Source organism: Ambystoma mexicanum, chromosome 2p (genome assembly GCF_040938575.1).
Source record: "Ambystoma mexicanum isolate Mex_15411 chromosome 2p, UKY_AmexF1_1, whole genome shotgun sequence".
Taxonomy (NCBI): Eukaryota; Metazoa; Chordata; class Amphibia; order Caudata; family Ambystomatidae; genus Ambystoma; species Ambystoma mexicanum.
Window position 1 is genome coordinate 1,323,101,548 of NC_090923.1, and position 20,415 is coordinate 1,323,121,962.

Below are 20,415 nucleotides of genomic sequence, written 5' to 3' on the forward strand. Positions count from 1 at the left end.
GGAACATGAAAATTGGCAGAATACAATAATTCATGTATATTTCTAAATGCAGGACTCCGGGAAGAAAAATGCCACTTAAGATCAAGGCCCTCAACAAATATAAGTTATGACTTTTTTTTTTACCTAAGAACAACAATCAAAGTAGACTTTGGAAAATAGGCAAAATAGAACTGTTAGCATACCAACTTTGTTTACATTGCAGATCCCATTATATCATGGCATAGGAACAAACCACCATGAAGCAAATATCTCCCACAAGAATGTAGCACATGGATCACTTACAGATGCTATAAGTGAAGATTATATTAAGAACAACATGGATTAATATGAAAACAATATCCCATGTAATAGACCACTTACAAAATGTGTGTTTTTATTTGGTTTTTTAGAACTTGGTCCTTAAAGATGGTCATTAGGATCAAAATGCATTGGACATCCTACACACGCCTATGTGTCTGAGAAATAAATATCTCTTGGGTTTTACGCAACCATGTTTCAGTGAAAAAACTCAATTTACAAGTACAGAGAAATATACTATGAACTTTTTATGTGAAGAATATGGCAACAGACTATATGTATTAATACAAACTTTAGGAGAAATATTCACACAGGTCCTTCCAGATGTTTGTGACATCTCAACCCAGACAGATTTTCTTTACCAGTTGTGCCATCTGAGACACTGCTCTTTCCTTTCTTTGCATTGGACATTGTATGCTCAGTTCAAACACCACCTCTCCCTCCTCATCGTCTTTTGTAGCAAACAACTCTGTGCCTGTTACTCCTGTCAGTGTCAGGGTGGGATCGACGCATAGGATTGATCGCCGCTCCATGTTGTCGTCATCAGTAGCAACTAATATAATCATGTCTTTTGTCACCACTATTTCCTCTGTTTATAGCTGTGTGTGCGTGCCTGAAGTTACAGTGGAAGGTGACTGTGGTCTGCACAGAAATTCATTGGACAATCAAAACAACTTTCCTTCAATTCCTGGGATCCATCCTAGCAGCACCTGCACCCCATACAAAAACACCTTGTGTGTGGGTATCTCTCCTTGTGCTGTGGGCATAATATGCCTGTATCAACACTGCCACCCTGGCTGGGTACATCCCAGATGTTTTGTATACCATCCCCTTCTCTGAACATGAAATTGTGGCGATCAGTTTGATAAGCAAGTCTCTTCCTGGAATGTTGATAGGTGTGTCTTTCGAATAAAATAATGGCATTATAATATGTGCCGCCCCTATTGTTAATGGTAGACATTTAGTCAGAGGAACCTTCAAAATTGTCAGCAAAAATCCTTGCGTGTCCACTTTGATGTTGGCTAATGGGAACCCTTCCTCTTTTAAACATGATCTAGTTGCCCCAGTATCTATCAGAAAGGAAAATCCCCTTGGTCCTATTTAAACTGCTACCTCGGGCTCCACTTTGGGGTTTTCAGTTACTGCTAGGAAAGGACACACTTGCGCTTCCAGTGGCAACCCCTGCTGGTAAAAAAAGATTTGCAGAAGACGTGAATGGATTGCCACCCACCACTGTCACTCCCATGTATTGGGGCACTGCATTCTGTCCCAGTATTATTACTTTTTCTTGTACCTGTGTCTGTGCTAGTGACTGAAGTATGGTCAATGTACCTTGCGTTCCGCCATGCCTCCACCTTGCACTTGTGTTTGTCCCTAGGCTGGTGTAACCTGTGTTTTTGTGAACAGCAATTGCAGTTGCTGCTGTGGTATCACTTGTATTTGTTGAGTTCTCCGCATCTGCATATATATTTGCCTGCTGCTGCACTACTTGCTGTCCTGTTTGCACAAATAGTGGGCATGTTCGGGCAAAATGACCAAAGATGCTGCTTGCAAAACACTGTCCTCCAAACTGTGGCCCCATACCCCGTACTCAAATCCCTTTCCCCTTGGATAATATCCTCTTCCTGTTTGGAACTGTCCGGTGTAATTCTTTACTCCTCCCGCACATGAAAATACAGGCTGGTGTGTTTTTTTAAGTGTATGTTGTTGTTGCATCTGCACCGCCCCCCACTGCTCATTATACAGTGCTTGCATGTATCCTCCTTGTTGTTTGACCACTGCTACTGTGAGCCCCACTTGTTGGGTGGGTAGGACAACAACTTGTCCCATGAGCACTGCTCCTTCCATGCTTATGTTAGCCCACTTTGTCTGCCCTAATTTATTTTCTGCTTTCATCACGTTGTCTACTATCTCTTTATCTTTCTCTTACTTACTTTTACAATAGTGCACAATAGTAGCCTGTATCTCACACCATCCTTTTTCTTCTATGCCCACTATTTTTCTAGGGGACCCTGCACGTCCTTGGGGAGTCCCCTCACCAAGATGTGATGAAACAAACATGTCATGCCAGTACTGTTTATTTTCTTGTGTCCACATCTCTTGTGTGGACCGTATATTCTTGTGCAAATATTGACACCATATTGACGTATCTGGATACAGCTCCCTCAAAGCTTTCCATATGTGTGCTTGATAATTGTTAAAGGGAGCTACGTCATGTATGTTATAATTAAAATGTACCCCTACATATCCCGCTTCTTAACAAATGTTGTCATTTTGTTCCCACACTAATACTGCCAGTAAACTCGTAATGTCTCCTATGGCCAACGGAATCCCCGCTGTCTCCTTCTCAAAAACATAAATCCACGTACTTGCTCCCGCCTTTAGTGAAGGTAAACGGAGACCAAATTATCCCTGTCCATTGTCTTCCAAGGTATGTAATGCACTTCTCCTTTAGTTTCTGCAAAAGGGGCACCTGCGTTCGTGCTCTGGATTTATTCTCTCACCACAATCTTTTCACTACTGCCCTCCTACTTTTCCTACTCTGAAGCCTAGTTCCCAAGTACCCCAATGATTCCTTTCTCTCCTCTTCTTCCCCTTAATTTCTCTCCTGCCCCTGCTTACATTTGTTAGATAGCATCTGATGAATTTGTCATGCCTATGGTCACTATCACTGATGTCCTACCAATCGGATACAGTGCAAACACCCTCTGTCGTATCGAGTTCACAATAGTCCAAGTCCTGTCCCCAGTTATCAATTTTAAATTGTGTGTGTCCTGCTGTCCATCCCTGTTCGGCTGTTGTCTTTCCTTGTCCCTCCCCTTTTTTATCTATCACCCTTTCCTTTGCTTTTTCTGATTCCTTGAACACTGAGTCAAGTTGCTGTTGTGTGCTCTTTTAAATTTCCACTAAATATTTCTTTCTCCCCCTCTCATCCATATTCTTGAGTTAGTTTCACACTCATCTTTCTTTTTGTTTATCATGTCCTTATCTTGAGATGCTTACCTAGGATTTGTATATCCTGCATCTGGTTTTAACAGTGGGTCCCTTTTTTAATTTCTTCGTACAACTTCCAGAGCCTTGCGGATATTGAAAAGAAGGAATTGGCAAGTATGGAAAGTCAATGAAATGTGAGAGGCAAAGTTTAAAGAAGAGTCAAAAATAACCCCAAAGATACAGGTATAGGTGGAGAAAGGGAAGACTGATTGGGAGAAAAGGAGAGTATTTGTGTATATCAGGAAAAAACAAAACATCTGTATAAAATGTTGATTTATGACAAATAGAAGATCCTTTTCGAGATCTGCGTACAAAGGGGACCTGTTTAATTTACACTTTTGCATAGGCAGATCCCCTCCCTGCAATTTTCAAAATGTTTGCACGGCGGAGTGCAAAATTAAGAAGCAAAAAAGTCGAGTAGATGCTTGTTGTATGCCATCCTTTTGCGCTCCACTGTTTAAAATAGGTAAATGCTGCTTGCCATGTATGCATTTCAGATGGTGTTTACACTGGATTCCTGCTGATTTTAAATGTGGGGGGACTCCATAGGAATCCATAGCATTATCACCAGCATGAAAATACATGCTGGTGCAAATGCGTGCAGTATTTGTATGGTAAGGTGGAAGGGTGAGGGAGTATCATAACTAACAAACCATGCCTCCTCTCTGCCGAACAAATTGCTTTTTGGTTTCCAAAGGCACCATAGCCGGCAAATTTGTGGTGTTTTGAGTTGTTGTCTGCTGCATCCACAATGTATTTTTAATAAAAAAATAACATTGCTGAAGCATATACACAGTGGCACAAACTGTGTTTTTGGCCTCAATGAAAACTAATTCGAATGTAGATGTATAACTAGTAACATGGAAATCCAGTGGTGAAGTCCATAGTAGGCTCCTCTGACTGACAATGGCTACTAGACAGAAAGAAGCTGCATTCATTCAATTCAAGTGCGTTCTGGGAATACTGGTGTTGTCAGATATCCAACAATGATTGATTGGTGGGCACCTTTTGTGGCAGGTTTGAACATTGAAAATGCTGTATCTTTATTTTAGCAAGGGACAATCGCAAGTTTCTTTGATAATCCTTGCAGTCCAGGCGAGAAAGGCAAAACCGGTGCTTGTGTCAAAGCGACCACAGTTGTTCAGCTTTAACGTGTTATTTGTATGGTTTCGATACCAGAGAAGGAACTGTTTTCATCTGGTTAACACGTGAGTTCCCACACATTGTATTGATGTGATTTCCCTGTGGATCAGGCTAAATTAAGAAAGAAGTTGTGTTTACAGCGCCCATTTACCAACATCGCATCACATTGATTCCAATGTGCCATACTCACTCCTCACCCTCCTTAACCTTTCTTACTCATCACAGATTGTAATTTTTAGGACAGTATGATTGGTCCTCCTCACACATCATCCTTTCCCATCTCATTTTTTCTCCGTATTCATACTCTTTAGTTTAGCCCCTTATGGCCAATGTCTCTGTAAGGCTAGGGCGGAGGATGTTCTAAAATTGATGATTCTTTGGCTGCAGTGCTTTGCCACAAACCGTTAAACAAGTTGAAATCAAGCACCAGATGCAGGGCAGGTGATACAATTAGAGAATTCAAGTCTGCTGCACAGGACATGACCCAAAGATGGGCATTGATGGTTAAGGGCGAGGTTACAGGCAAGGGTTATTTTTAATGTTAAACTCAAATATGGCCCCACTGCAAGGGAAAGAACACCAAAATAGCCATAAGCATGGGGATGCATACATCCTCCAACACGCACTCAGACGTGGTTAACACCATGAAGTGGTACACAATCTCACTGCAGAAATGTGCACCTATGCACAGTAATATGGCTCAATCAAGGATAAAGATGGTGGTGGTTTTGAACTCGAGATAAATAGGATGATCACACATGATGATCATTCAATCATCTTTGGTTCAATCTCTACTCCTACTTCTGCCCCCTTCTCTCCATCTACCACTTCCATTGCCCAGTTTCCCTCCTCCAAATTCCCTATCTACCTCTCTGACTTACATTGCTCTCTCTCCTGCAATGCAACATTCACTGTTCCATCCACTGATAAAGCCTTCACTAACTTTAATGCAGCCCTTAACACTCCCATTTCTATCAATGTGCTCTTAGTAATGTCACTCCTAAATCCTTCCCTCCACAGCCTTGCATTACACCTACCATCTGGACCCTGAAAACAACAATGATAGAAATCGCTAGCACTTGGCAAAAATGTAGACACTCCTCAGATCTACAACTCTACCTGACTGCTCTTAAAAATGATTCCCCTGTGCTGGACTCTGACAAAGGTGACTTCTATCTCTCCTTTTGCCTCAATGCTCTCAACCTAGGCACCTCCAAACATCTCTCAACTCAATTCTCTCACCTCCTAAACCCTCCTCCATCACCTGTACGCTAGTGATCTAGCTATCTATTTTGCTTAAAACATTTCTAATATTAAAAATACCGTTGCAAAGTACCTTCTGTACCCCACCTGCTCACTTTCCTCCCCCACCTCTACCCTCCTCTCCTGCGACAATGGTTTCCTTTGCCCCCACTGCACCTGATGAGATTCTTGACCTTCTCCTCAGGGATAATGCTTCATGTGCCACCATCGACCCTCAATCCCAACACATAGTAAAACTCATGGATCCCAGTGTTGCTCCATATCTTAATTTTGTCTTCAACTCATCTCTTGACTCTACCACTTGTCCATCATCCTACAAGTCAGCTACTATCATCCCTATCAAAAGCTCTTGCCTAGACCCAAACTCTTATGCCAACTTTTGTCCTGTCTCTCTTCTACCTCGCTATTCCAAAATCCTACAGTGTGTAGTTGTCAACCGACTGACTGAGGTCCCAGAGACACACAACCTCCGTGATCCACTTCAATCTGGCTTCTGACCTCTGCAGTCTACTGAGTTAGCTCTCCTCAATTTCAGCAACTACATCTCTTGCGCTCATCATGCTAACCGTCCTTCTATTCTTATTCTTCTCAACCTCTCTGCTGTCTTCGATATCATTAACCATTCTGACCTTCTCTCAAAACTATCGATCCTAGGCATCAGGGACAAGAACCTCACTTGGTTTGCTCCATAGAATGTTGTTCTGACTTGAGTGTCGTGTAGACCGTTGAAACCTCGTCCTCAAGTGACACACAGGGGAACTTAAAAGAAACCCGCTGTGCGACCTTTGGGGCCACAGGTGGGAGATGTTACTTCGCGGATCCCCGGAACCTCTGGAACACCAATGCTGCTGTCAAAAAGAACGAGGTTAAGTACAAGGCAATTACAGTATATAATCACAATAACCAAAGAATCTGAATATCCTTACCTATCCGGTGTTTGGAAGACTCAGGAAACCTAGGAGGGAGGACCGCAGACACGTGTGGATGCAGGATAAACCACCTGTAGGACTGAAGGCGTGACTTGAATCCCAAAAAGGGAAATGGCGTAGAAGTTCAACAAGGTACCAAGGGATGATCCGAAGGCAAGTCGGGTTCGTGTCTGAAATTCAGCAACAGGTAAATAGTTCCAAGCAAAGGTACAAAGGGGTAATCCAAAGGAGTCCAAGAGAGAGTTCCAAGATCAAGGTAAACCAGGAAAGCAAACCAAAACGTAACGCCAAACAGGGTCTGAAGACAGCTGAGAAGCAATGAGTGTTCCGAGTCTCAAGCCTTATATACTGTGCGTTTCGGGGTCATGTGACGTCCACCAAGGTCACGTGAGGAACGCCACTCTGGATCACGTGATCGGCGTGGAGATGTAACGCCACCCCTTCTGCTGTATGTTCTCCATGGCAACTGCCAGTGCAGGAAGGGTTGCAATCGAGCCCGTAAACCATACCTGGTACGGAGCTTTCGGTCCTTTGGGTAAACCGAATCACATGAGCCTTGAACCCTGGAGGGAGGTGTTAGGGAAATGTGAGCAGTATTCTGGTGTGCAGTGGGTCGGTGTGCAGAGGATCGCCTAACATAGCCCCCCCCCCCAACGGCCCACGACCCTGTGGGCAGGACGGGTGATCCCTATGGAAGCGAGCCACCAACCGAGGAGCGTCAAGATCCAAAGCGGAAACCCAAGAACGCTCCTCCGGTCCATAACCCTTCCAATCCACCAAATACTGGAGCCTACCCCTAAACCAGCGGGAACCCAAAATGGCCGACACTTCAAAAACATCAGGAGAGGCCAGGGACACCGGAGCTACAGGGGCCCGGAGGCGGGAAGAATCAGGACAAGGCTTGAGGAGAGAGACATGAAAAACAGGATGGATACGCCAAGAACTCGGGAGAACCAGACGATAAGCCACTGGATTCACAACCTGAGAGATCACATACGGGCCAACGAAACGAGGCAGAAGTTTCCGGCAACCCACCAGGCGAAGGTGACGTGAAGACAACCACACCCTAGAACCCACCACCAGGGGAGGAGCAGCCAGGCGCTTGCCGTCAACACGAGCCTTCATAGAAGCCTTGGCTTCAGTAAGATGGACCACAGTACTAGCATGAACAGCAGACAGATCCCTAAGACAAGCCGTGGCCGCAGGATTCAAAGAGACAGAAGCATCAGGGACAGGCAAGACCTTAGGGTGTGTCCATAGAGGGCGTAGAATGGAGAAAAACCTGTAGCAGAATGAGCCGCATTATTGTAAGCGAACTCAGCAAGCTGTAAAGCGCTCAACCAGGAGGCCTGTTGCTGCAATATAAGACACCGAAGATACTGCTCCATAGATTGATTAGTCCTTTCGGTCTGCCCATCAGTCTCAGGATGATAGGCCGAAGAATACCTGGTATGGATGCCAAGTAATTTAGTCAATGATCTCCAAAAACGAGAGGTGAATTGTGACCCTCGATCGGATACAATGACCGAAGGGAGTGCAAATAACACGAACACATGTTCAAAAAACAGGTCTGCCAAGACTGGGGCCGAAGGAATACCCTTACAAGGAACAAAACGAGCCATTTTAGTGAACGTGTCCACCACCACCCAGATGGTGTCAAAACCTTGTATCTTGGGGAGATCGGTCACGAAATCCATTGTCAGGGTATGCCAAGGTCTTGGAGGTACCGGAAGTGGAAGCAGCAGCCCAACTGGTCGTCCTATTCGATGTTTAGCCTGAGCACAAACAGCACATGAATTGACATAGCATTCCACATCGCGCTTCATAGAGGGCCACCAGCACCAGCGCTTTAGGAGATCCAAAGTGCGCTCTTGACCGGGATGGGCATTAAAGGGAGCATCATGAGACCACTCAAGGGCCAAGTTACGAGTGTCAGGCGTGGGAAGAAACAGATGTTCATGCACGAAAGGCAACCCATTAGAATAAACGGGGTTCCAATCCCGCAGTTGGTCGGAATGATTGCTCGTCCAAGCTCGTACAGAATCTAACAATGACAAAGAGGGAGTGCAGAGACAAATCACATGACCCTTTCCAAGAACAGTGTCAGGGAAGGTTGGCAATTCGACCCCACCCAGAGAATGTGACAAGGCGTCCGCTTTTCCATGTGAGTTTCCAGGACGATGCATAATGTGGAAATCAAAAGCGGAAAAGAAAAGATGCCACCGGACCTGTCTGCTATTGATGCACTTTAAGGAGGCCAGATCCTGTAGATTTCGATGATCTGAGTATACAGTGATTGGATTCTTAGCCCCCAGAAGATGATGGCGCCAGACACGAAAGGCGTCCATGACAGCCAGGAGTTCCTTCTCCGTTACAGTATAATGGGTCTCAGTATTGGAAAACTTACGGGAGTGGTATGCCACCGGGTGCAACTTGCCTGTTGTAGGACATGTCTGAGACAATACCGCACCAAGAGCAAAAGAAGAGGCATCCGCCTCAACTATGAACGGAAGATCGGGATTGGGGTGCTGGAGCACCGGTGCGGTAGTGAAAGCGGTTTTCAAAGCCTCAAAAGATTCTTGATGTTCCTTCTGCCATCGATAGGGTACCTGAGGGCTGGTCAGGGCCGTGAGTGGGGCTACAATTGTGGAAAAGGAGGAAATAAAGCGTCTATAAAAGTTGGCGAAGCCCAAAAAGGCCTGTAAGGACTTGAGTGTTTGAGGAACTGGCCAATCTAGGATTGCTTTAACCTTGGATTTGTTCATGGATAATGCCCCAGGGGTAATGTGGAAGCCCAGAAACTCAACAGACGTTTTATGGAACTGACATTTCTCGGGTTTGGCAAATAGGGAATGTTCCCTGAGACGGGATAATACTTCCCGGACATGCTTTACATGGTCATCAAGATTCCGTGAAAAGATCAAGATGTCGTCCAAATAAACAACCATGTATACATCCAGAATGTCCCTGAATATGTCATTCATAAAACGCTGGAATGTTGCCGGGGCGTTGCATAGACCGAAGGGCATGACTAGATATTCATACAAGCCGTAACGGGTGCAAAAGGCAGTTTTCCACTCATTGCCTTCGCGAACGCGCACTAGGTTGTATGCGCCGCGAAGATCCAGCTTGGTGAAAACAGAAGCATGGGATAAGTGATCCAGAAGAGGTGTGATTAACGGAATTGGATATCTATCTTTTTTCGTGATAGCGTTAAGACGCCGATAATCCACACAAGGACGTAAATCCCCCTCTTTCTTAGGTACAAAAAATATGGGACTTGCAGCTGGTGAAGTAGAGGGGCGGATATGTCCTAGTCGTAGGGCGTTCTGTACATACTGTTTCAATGCTTGTTCTTCCGAGGGATACAAAGAATAAATCCTGCCCGAAGGAATGGTGGAATTAGAGATTAATTCAATTTGACAGTCATATGGTCTGTGTGGAGGAAGTACCTCGGAAGAACCGCGATCGAAAACTGATTCGAATGCTTTATACTCAGATGGAATCCCTGACACCACCCCCCCCAACGGTATGGGAATTCACAACCTCTGATCCATCATCATTCAGCGTGAGTTGAGCTAGAGCTCCCAAGGCCCAAGAAGGAGTATCGGTTGCTTGATGGGTTGGGAGACAATAGTTCTGACAAATCTCAGACTCGAAGAGCACTGTGCCTGATTGCCAATTAATCAGAGGATTGTGTTCACGTAACCATGGTATTCCTAATATGATACCGAATTGAGGTGTGGTGATCAAGTCAAAACTTAATGGCCCTCATTAGGACCTTGGCGGAGGACCATGGTGCTATTAGCACCATGGTCCATGGCGCTAAGTTGCCAACTCCGCCATGGTGGTTGGCGGACTTACCGCCCCATTCCGACCTTGGCGGGGCGGTAAGTCCCCAATCCCCATTTACCCTTCCCCATTCCCATTTTTGCCCCATAGGGCATAATGGGAGTGGGGAAGGCGTTAATTACACCACCGTAAATTACGGTGGCGTAATTAACAACAAGGTCCCTTAGCGCCATGGATTTTAACACCTGCTAAAAGCAAGTGTTATATCCGCCATGGCGCTAAGGGAACTCGTACTCAGGCGGTAAGGGTCGGCGATGTTTACGCCGGCGTAAACCCCTTACCGCCTGGGTCGTAATGAGGCCCAATGTCTCTGTGTGAATGTCTTGTATGGTCAACAATAGAGGTGCAGTTTGGTGTCTAACAGGACCAGAAACTAGTGCAGTGCCATCTACGGCCTGAACAGGTTCAGGTCGGGTTTTTACCACTAAAGGTAGATTGAGGGAATGGGATAACGCAATGTCTATGTAGTTCCCAGTGGCACCTGAGTCAATGATGATCGTGACTGCATGAGAAATACCTGTAGAGGGACAAAGAGTGGCCTGTACAAAGATGGGCTGGACACGAGCAAAGGCAAGAGGGGTACCCGGAGATGAAGACTGAACACTCGACCTGGTCTCCGGATCTAAGGTCGAGCTGTCCGAAAAACCTGACTCTTCTTGGGACGTCGAGGACATTCCTTCACATAATGTCCCATGGTGCCACAATAAAAGCATGCATTATCCACCCTTCTATGTTCTCTCTCAGATGTTGTGATAGGGCTACGTAGACCTCCTACTTGCATAGGTCATTCAGTACTGGAAGCAGGGGTACTGACAACTGTAGGGTGGGAAGAAACCCCCAACTCAGCTCTGCGCTCTGATCGCCGTGCATCCACCTGCAGGGCAAGATCCACTAGTTCCTGAAACTGAGTGGGCATGGAAGGAATCACTGCTAAAGCATCTTTCATTGTGTTACTCAACCCCCTATAAAATATAACTGCCTGCTTGCTTTCTGGCCATGATGTCTCGGCAACCAATTGATTGAACCGGCTGATGTAATCTATCAAAGTCCCTCTGCCCTGGGTTAGTTCTAACAACTCCAAATCCCTAGACTGTGCCTTGTGTCTGGTATCAAAGACTCAAGACATCTCTTGAACTAACAAATCAAAATCATAGAGAACCGGGCTATTGTTCTCCAACAAAGGGTTAGCCTAAGCGGCAGCTGTCCCGGCCAGATGGGAAAGGGCAAAAGCGGCTTTGGCGGTGGTATTAGGAAATGCCAGAGGTCTGCACAAGAAATGTAACTTGCACTGATTGATGAAAGTCCTGAACTTCTTGGGATCACCTTGATAACGTTCAGGAGCAGCCAAAGGGGAAGGGGTTGGGAGGACCACTGGAGCTGGAGTTGGGGTACTTGCCAACAGAGGCGGTGTGGTTGAAGTGCTAGCATCCCCGAATTCAGGGTCTGCAGGGAGAGAATGCTGAACACTCTGTATGGAATCTAACCTCTGGTGAATCACCGTATTAGCGGCGCCATATCTGCCCTTAATACTGTAATCGCCTGAACTAAAGCAGCTATGGGTTCTTCCGTGGACCCCTGCATTGTCTAACACGACTATATGGCTTCTCAGTCTGTTCTGACTTGAGTGTCGTGTAGACCGTTGAAACCTCCGTCCTCAAGTGACGCACAGGGGAACTTAAAAGAAACCCGCTGTGCGACCTTTGGGGCCACAGGTGGGGGATGTTACTTCCCGGATCCACGGAACCTCTGGAACACCAATGCTGCTGTCCAAAAGAACGAGGTTAAGTACAAGGCAATTACAGTATATAATCACAATAACCAAAGAATCTGAATAGCCTTACCTATCCGGTGTTTGGAAGACTCAGGAAACCTAGGAGGGATGTTCGAGACTCAGATGAGGCGGTCCCTAGAACATGAGGACCGCAGACACGTGTGGATGCAGGATAAACCACCTGTAGGACTGAAGGCGTGACTTGAATCCCAAAAAGGGAAATGGCGTAGAAGTTCAACAAGGTACCAAGGGATGATCCGAAGGCAAGTAAGGTTTGTGTCCGAAATTCAGCAACAGGTAAATAGTTCCAAGCAAAGGTACAAAGGGGTAATCCGAAGGAGTCCAAGAGAGAGTTCCAAGATCAAGGTAAACCAGGAAAGCAAACCAAAACGTAATGCCAAACAGGGTCTGAAGACAGCTGAGAAGCAATGAGTGTTCCGAGTCTCAAGCCTTATATACTGTGCGTTTCAGGGTCATGTGACGTCCACCAAGGTCACGTGAGGAACGCCACTCTGGATCACGTGATCGGCGTGGAGATGTAACGCCGCCCCTTCTGCTGTATGTTCTCCATGGCAACTGCCAGTGCAGGAAGGGTTGCAATCGAGCCCGTAAACCATACCTGGTACGGAGCTTTCGGTCCTTTGGGTAAACCGAATCACATGAGCCTCGAACCCTGGAGGGAGGTGTTGGGGAAATGTGAGCAGTATTCTGGTGTGCAGAGGATCGCCTAACAAATGTCCCCAGATACTTCCAGGTGTCATTGAACAGCCTTAGCTTCCCACTCACCCCCTTTCTGTTGGTGTTCCCCAAGGGTCAGTCCAGGGTCCATTTCTTTTCACTCTCTATACCTCTGGTCTTTGCACCTTGATGTCCTCCTATGTCTTCTCCTATCAACTCTTCGCTGATGACACTCAGATCTTTTTCTCTTTTCCCTCCTTACATGATGAGCTATGGGCAAACATGTCTATCTGTCTCTTCGCCATTAACTACTGGATGGCAGCTCACTCACTCATGCTTAACTACACTAAGAATGAAGTTATCTACTTCCCATTTAAACAGGCTACCTCTTCCTCCCCCCCCCTTATATTCTTATCTCCTGATTACTTTCCTTGCTCCGCTTCTGCTTGCAATCTTGTTGTTGTATTCAACCCATCTCACAACTTCTCACTTTTCATCTCCAAATCTACCATTGCAGCAAGGCTTAATCACCTTAACATAAGAAAAATAAGACATCTTCTTCCATTCAACACTCCTAAAAGCCTAATCACTTCTTACGTACTCTCTTGATCAGACTGCTATTCCAGTCTACTCTATGGCCTTCTCAACTATGCTTTTGCACCTCTCGAGAAAGTCCTCAACTTTACTGTCCGTACACTATTCAACCTTCCCCACCTAACCTCTACCTCCCCAGCCCATCGTCAGATAGGCTGTTTTTCTATGAGAGTGCAAAGTATAAACTCATTCTCGTCATCTTCACAACTATACACAGACTTGCCCCACTCTACCTCTCGGGGCCATCTCACTCCCTACTCTTCCCCTCTCGCTGTACGATCGTCCTCGGTTCACCTCCTTGCCACTTCTCGTGGCCCTTGCGCTTCCTCTCATTTCCGCTCTCTTCCTCTCCTCACTACCTTACATTGGAATGCTATTCCTCTCCCTGCCCACAGTACTCCTACTCTATCTCTATTTAAATCCAACTTCCTAGCTCTTCTCCTTTCTGAAAAATCACATGCATATCATTTGACACCACTACATCTCCCTGTTCTCCCCTCTCCCTAATCACCTTGACAACCCCAAACCATGTATCCCTCACCCTGCATCCTAAAGGTTAACACTTTCTCGACTATCCCGTTCCTATATCATGCTCTGCTGTTCTTGCCCTGGTTCATGTTTCAACCTCCTCTGCCTCATCTGGTCTTCTATCCACATCCTCTCACCCATTTTTAAGGACACTGGTCCTCTTCTCTGTAAATCAATGTTAAAACATTTTGCAAGCACGTCTATGCCAAAAATGCATTAGTTTCCATGTCCTTTTCATTAAATGAGCAAGCAAATGTAAAAGTCTTGACTCTATTGCCATGCACTATATCAAATAAGAGTGTCTCTTTTCGCAGTGATGTGGAGCAGGAACAATACATGGATAAGCATGGAGGCACACAGGAATGTAGGCTTCCTTGTTTTCTTACTGTACCTGCCATTGATGTGGAGCAGTACCCTGTATTGTTCCCTTGCATGTGTCTTTGTAGATCCTTTGACTTGAATGCCTGTGACAGCATCTGAAAGGAACAGAACCACGTGACAGGTCAATAGACATGAAAAGTGTGTTTCAAAATTAAACTTGGTTAAACTTTTGAAGCACTTCCTTTTTTCATTTGCTCGAATTGACATAATAATTTCACAATGGGCCTCGTGCTTCTCTTCAGTCAGGAAATGCAGAGAAAATAATGTTCCGCACACAGTAGCGTGGGCACTCGCCCCAGAGGTAGAGATCAACATTGTAAAAGCTCCCCAGACACTTTCTGAAAAGCAGGGAAGGGCAAACACTTTGCATTAATACAGGGATCAAACATTTTAAATGGGCGCATTGGAAGAAGGTGAAATGGTTCTATGGGATACTGCCGTTTTTTAAAGACCGATCAAAAAAGAGACTGATTACTTTGGGCCGTTTTTGTGTCTTTCTAATGCGGAAATATCACTTGTTGCACCCTCCAACCCGCAAGATGATTCCCAACCCCACCCTCTCCCACAGATTGTATTCTTAATCAGGTGGGTTTAAAACCCCAAACCCTCCCATGTCCCCATCCATCACCCCTTCGCACACATTCACTACACACACGCACACACAGACACACACACAGACCGACACACTTACCATACACTCCAGCGACAACTCCTCCGGGTCTCGCGGGGCCTGTCAGCTCCTGCGTGCACTCATGTGCAGCAGAGGCGTGACAGTTCGATTCAGAAAGACCGCTCTGTGCGGTCACCGGGCAGTCTTTCTAAGACTATAGGCCTCATTACAAGTGAGGCGGAACGGGTTAACGGGACCCGCTAAAGGAGGCGGACCCGTTAAACCCGTTCTGTCTCATTACAAGCTCACCTCGCGGGACCCGGTAAGTAACGCCTGGTTTGAAAACCAGGCGTGCTTACCGGGTCCCGCGAGGGGAAGAGGGAGCAAACGATGGGCCGCTCGTATTCGCCCCTTGTTTGCTCCCTCCCCCATTCCCATTCAGCCCTATGGGGGCTGAAATGCGAATGGGGAAGGTCCGGGCCCGGGTTCCTGGAGGGAGGAATTACCGGGCCCGCCAAACTCAGAATGGCCCAGTAATTCCCCATTCTGGGAACCCGGATCCGATTTTGGAGGCAGCCATGCTGCCAATAGCGGCATGGCTACCCACAAAATCGTAATGAGGCCCTATGTTTTCACTTAATACACGTGAAATAGTTGGCTCTCCGATTCCCACCCTCACACCATTTTGTTTTCGCCATGTAATGCATGCACATTTCTGAATTGACACTTTTGTTCATTAATAATATGCACAGCAGTGGTACCAGCCACTTCTGTACATTATGCATTTCTATCATGAGTATGAGTGTGGAATGGAAGGGAAAACAAATGCCAAGTAGACTTTCTAGAATAGCTCCAGGAAATGAGTTCTGAAGGAAATATCTCTGAAGCTGTAACGTCACCCCCACACTAGAGGTTGACCTCCAGTAGGTAATTTTAAAATAAAGTGATATGAGCATATGTATATGTATTGCTACTCAACAAACATACAATGTGTCGTCATTCACTCCTCTCCACACACTCAATGCCCAGTCGATGTGTTCCTTCCTTAAAGTATTTTTTTTCTTTTTGTTCAAAGACAAGGGATGAGTGGTATAGCTAAGAGGGTTGTGTAGTGGGTGTAGGACATGCACCTGTGTTTTTTTTCTACTGATACTGTTTTGTTCGTTGTACCCCCATTTTGACCATCAGAACGATCTGTCCTGGGATTTCTGCTGCAAATATCTTACACTCAACATAAGGTCATGCATCACATTATATTAGCCAAAAAATGAGACATCCTCTACTGCCATACCAGAGGAGAATTTCCCTTTGACTATCAATCTGACCCCGCCCACAAGGGGATACAGTCAAAAATGCAAAGCAAATATCCTGTTAAGACCACCAAAAAGGAACGCTGGAAACATGTTCCTGCCTCACTTGGTATGATAGGTTATTTATAAAGCGCTTAATGCCCAGAGGTTTCTAAGTGCGGACTCAGGGATCGAACCTGTGGTGCTACATGTCAGTTTGCTTCCAAGACGAGCACGGTGCCCCTGAGCTATCCTCCTGAGTTAAGGTAAGAGGTATGCAGCCATTGCACAGACTGCATTTTAAAGGTTTTCAAATTGCTCGACTCAATTTGATCGAGTTGACCAAATACAACCACACAGTTGTGTGTAGGGGGAATGTGTATGGGGAGTAGGGGGGTGGGAATTTATGGGGAAGCATGGTGTAGGGAGAGGGTTTAAAAAAGTTTGACAATAGGTCGACCAAAATAAAACGACCAGGGTCCAGATTACAGAAACTTTGCAAAAGCGCAACTGCAAATTTGAGCGGTATTAGCTCCAAAGCAATGTTTGCCCTCATTTAATAAAATGATGGGACACATTAGAAATCCTTTCACAGTGACAGGTGCAGTTGGTCATGTTATAACCACTAGAGCATACATTGACAATGTGCAATAGACATACATTTCAATGCATTTTTGCTCCTGGGCAAATTCTGCCCTAGTGCTAATACCAATCCGTTTTAGCACTAGGGCAAAATTTGCCCTGTTGAAAGAATTTCTTCAAAATGGATCTTTTTTGCAATGGGGCAATGTTTGCCCTGCCGCTTATAACACGCCAAACTACACTTCTCACTGTGAAAAGGTTTTGTAATGTGATGCATTGTTTTTAAAATTAGGGCAGACTTTGCCTTAGTGCTAAAACCGTGCAAACTTGCACTTGCACCGGTGCAGAGTTTTCTATAATCTGGCCCCAGGTGTAACCAGAAGGAACCATTTTAAGAGTCTGCTGCCACTCCAGGGATCGGCGCTAGTGGTCTGCATCTGCCTCGCTGTACTCGCTTTAAGTGAAGCTCCAAGTGAATCAGAATCATCCACCAATGTGGGAAGTCCTCCACTGAAGTCAAGCAAAAGGTACATTGCTCCTATCACTTTGCAGTGACACACTCAGAAGGATCACAACAAAATGTATCTCTCAGTGCCATAGAAATGAAGGAGTATCAGTGCATTTATCTTGCTGATCCTTTCCACAATCACTCTCCACCCTGGAATGCCGGGGCCAGCCTCATGATCAGTGGTGCCCTCTCTCAGTCAACCTCCTATTACTCTACTATGGATTTTTGAGAACAAAAAACCTACTGTTATTTTGTCAATATTCTCTTTCAGCTCTTTCAGGGTCTGGATTCTCAAGGACGGATGTATATTTAAATACATTCAGACTTTGCGCACAGACACACAATGCCCAGAAGTGCAGTATATGTGTGTTCACTCACCCATGCCTACAGAAATTATACATATTTCTGTATTGTTTTATTTTATTGTGTTTATTGGTTAAATAAAACCTATACACAGATAAAACATAAAATAGAAAGAGCACACATATATCAACGAAGAGCAGCACGAACATGCTTCTTACCTCCACTAAAGCAAAAGACTAAGGCCCTTCCCCAGCAGCAAAAGATATGACGAGACTGGGGGCTAGCTAGCCTTTTTGGTTGTAACCCCTCAGCTTCTATCCGGGGCTACAACCAAAATGCCCAGGGCTATCACCCCCACAGCCTCTCCCTAGCAACGCCTCTGCTGCTGGCAGAACAACAGTAGACTTTGTTGTGTCTCTGGATAATTGTACGGCCGCAGAATGCTGTCTTGGGCATGGTGTGTCCACCGACAAAGTCGGCATACAGCTTGCGCTACTGGCATGTTTTTGTATGTTTGAAAACTTGAGTCTAACACTGAACATGGAATTCTGTAAATACTCAAGTTACTACCCTACTGGACTGCGTCTTACTTGCTTGCAATCTATTCCTTTATCATTTGAGCCCAGACCTCTTCTTCCCTTTATTTACCTCGGCTTGGATTGTCTGGGCTTCTTTCATTGTCCGCACCATCAGACGTATCTTCTGCTTCTTCCATAATTGATAACAGAGGGCTTTGGAATGTTCTCATTTCCTAGCACTTCCTTTGCACAGGTTCTGGCATTGAAGGTTCTTTATTCTATGTAATGTCTACTACAGAAGGTCTGTATTTATTTATTTTCTTAATACCTTAAATGTTTACCTGTGGAACAACAACTGATCCAATCAGGGTTTGAGGTATTCTGTTGCTTTACTGCTCTCCGAGTTTTCCCTCTGGTTCTCCACACTCTCTGTGGGCTACAGCTCCTGGAGTTTCAGTTTGGCTCCCAACGGAGTGTCAGACTTGCAGCATCTCTCTTGAGTCTCCAACAAACTGTTTAGGGTATGGGAATGGCCGTGTCTCATTTGGATCCTCTGTAACATATCAAGGCTCTTTTGCGTCAAAGCTTCCCTCTAAGCCTTTCACATGGGCACTGCGAGCAGGAAGCTCACAGCATCTCACTCAGACAATATTTGGTGAGTCCTCGGCTTCAATTTCTCTTACTCAGTGGCCCGCATTACAACCCCAGCGCTAAACCATGGCGCTATTAGCACCATGGTTGGTGCCGGTGTTGTAACGAGTCCGCCATGGTGGAATGGGGAAATACCGCCCCATTCCAAGGTTGGCGGGGCGGTAATTCCCCATTTCACCATGGCCCTTCCCCATTCCCATTTTCGCCCTATAGGGCTCAATGGGACTGGGGAAGGCGCTAAGTACGGTACCACAAACTGCGGTACCGTAATTAGCACTGAGGTCCCTTTGTGGCACCCTACTTTAACGGCTGGTAAAACCAGCCGTTAAGATCGGGTCCCGCAAAGGGACCTCGTTATCAGGCGTTAAGGTTTTAATGGCGCCGACAACTTTTACGGCGCCGTTAAACCCTTAATGCCAGGGTCGTAATGACCCCCCAGTGTCTCCCTTTTTCTCTTACAGGAGACTTCAAAGCTTGTCTGGTGCAGCATCTCGCTCTGCTCAGCAGCACGCTTTGCTCTACTTCTGCTTCCTATTTCTATCTGAACACACATTAGTGAGGCAGCTAGTAATTCTCTTCCTTTCCTTTAATTCCCTTTGAACATGTGTAGGTATTTCTTTTACTATTCTCACCATGGCCACCAGGGTACTTTCAGTCTGTTTTCGGCTTTTAGCGTTAAAGATGATATGTCATGGTTAGAGAGCAGTCGCCCAAAAAGTTGGCTTGCAAGGGGACTCTGATCATAGACCAAAACAGTGTGCATTTTTACCTCACAGGGGCTCAATTGGCTAGACATAACTCCGGCTGCGTGTCTCAGGAAGTGCTGTACACCCACAGAGAATCTGTTGCATCCTCAAATACCAGGGAGTCAGACAACCTGAGAAACTGATTGCATGACTGTTGGGCCAAGAGAGCAATAGTGTTACTGCCTCATCACAGGGATGAACTGACTGTGAGCAGGACTGGCCCCTCACTGAATGGAACACAGGGAGCTAGGATGAAAGCCGGCACCAGCTATGGAGAACATTGGAGGTGCTAACTCCCCCCTCCCCCATAAGCGGCTTCCTGCAGAGGGTGTTACGTGGTGAGGGGGAAGCATGGCGACCAATTTCTTGAAGAGTGCTGTAGCCGGCCAATGAGGCAAGTATCTGCCACAGCACAGAGCTGCAGCTAGGGAGTGGAGCCCCAAGAAGAAATGTGTCTCATATAGGGGAGAGTTCTATTCGGCGGAGGGGCTGGATGCTGGAGTCAGCGCTGTGTGTTGCAATTGCACTGAATACAGGATTAAGATGTGCTCTTACCTGGGGTTCGATCATGCTCATAGTGAGGCTTTCCATGCACTGCATTGGGAGGAGGAAACTGTGATGGGCTGCCCAAGAAAGTAAGCACACCTGATCAGACAAGATCGCAAAAGACAGTTAAACTCACCAGAGAGGACTGGTTGAGACCGTTTGAGACAGTTTGCCATCTTCCATCAAAATACCGAAACCAACTCTAGTGGGTGTGTGTTGCCTTGAAAATCTA

The 20,415-nt window shown here is 45.9% G+C and overlaps 1 protein-coding gene across 3 annotated transcripts in view; it reads right to left on the minus strand.

Annotated features, from left to right (window-relative positions):
• TMEM130 (transmembrane protein 130) overlaps positions 1-20,415 on the minus strand; it is a 362,513-nt gene that overhangs the window by 147,179 nt on the left and 194,919 nt on the right. For all 3 annotated transcript variants that reach the window (XM_069645659.1, XM_069645661.1, XM_069645660.1), the window contains one exon: positions 14,441-14,525. In XM_069645659.1, coding sequence (XP_069501760.1) covers positions 14,441-14,525 — 85 coding nt within the window. The remainder of the gene's footprint in view (positions 1-14,440; positions 14,526-20,415) is intronic.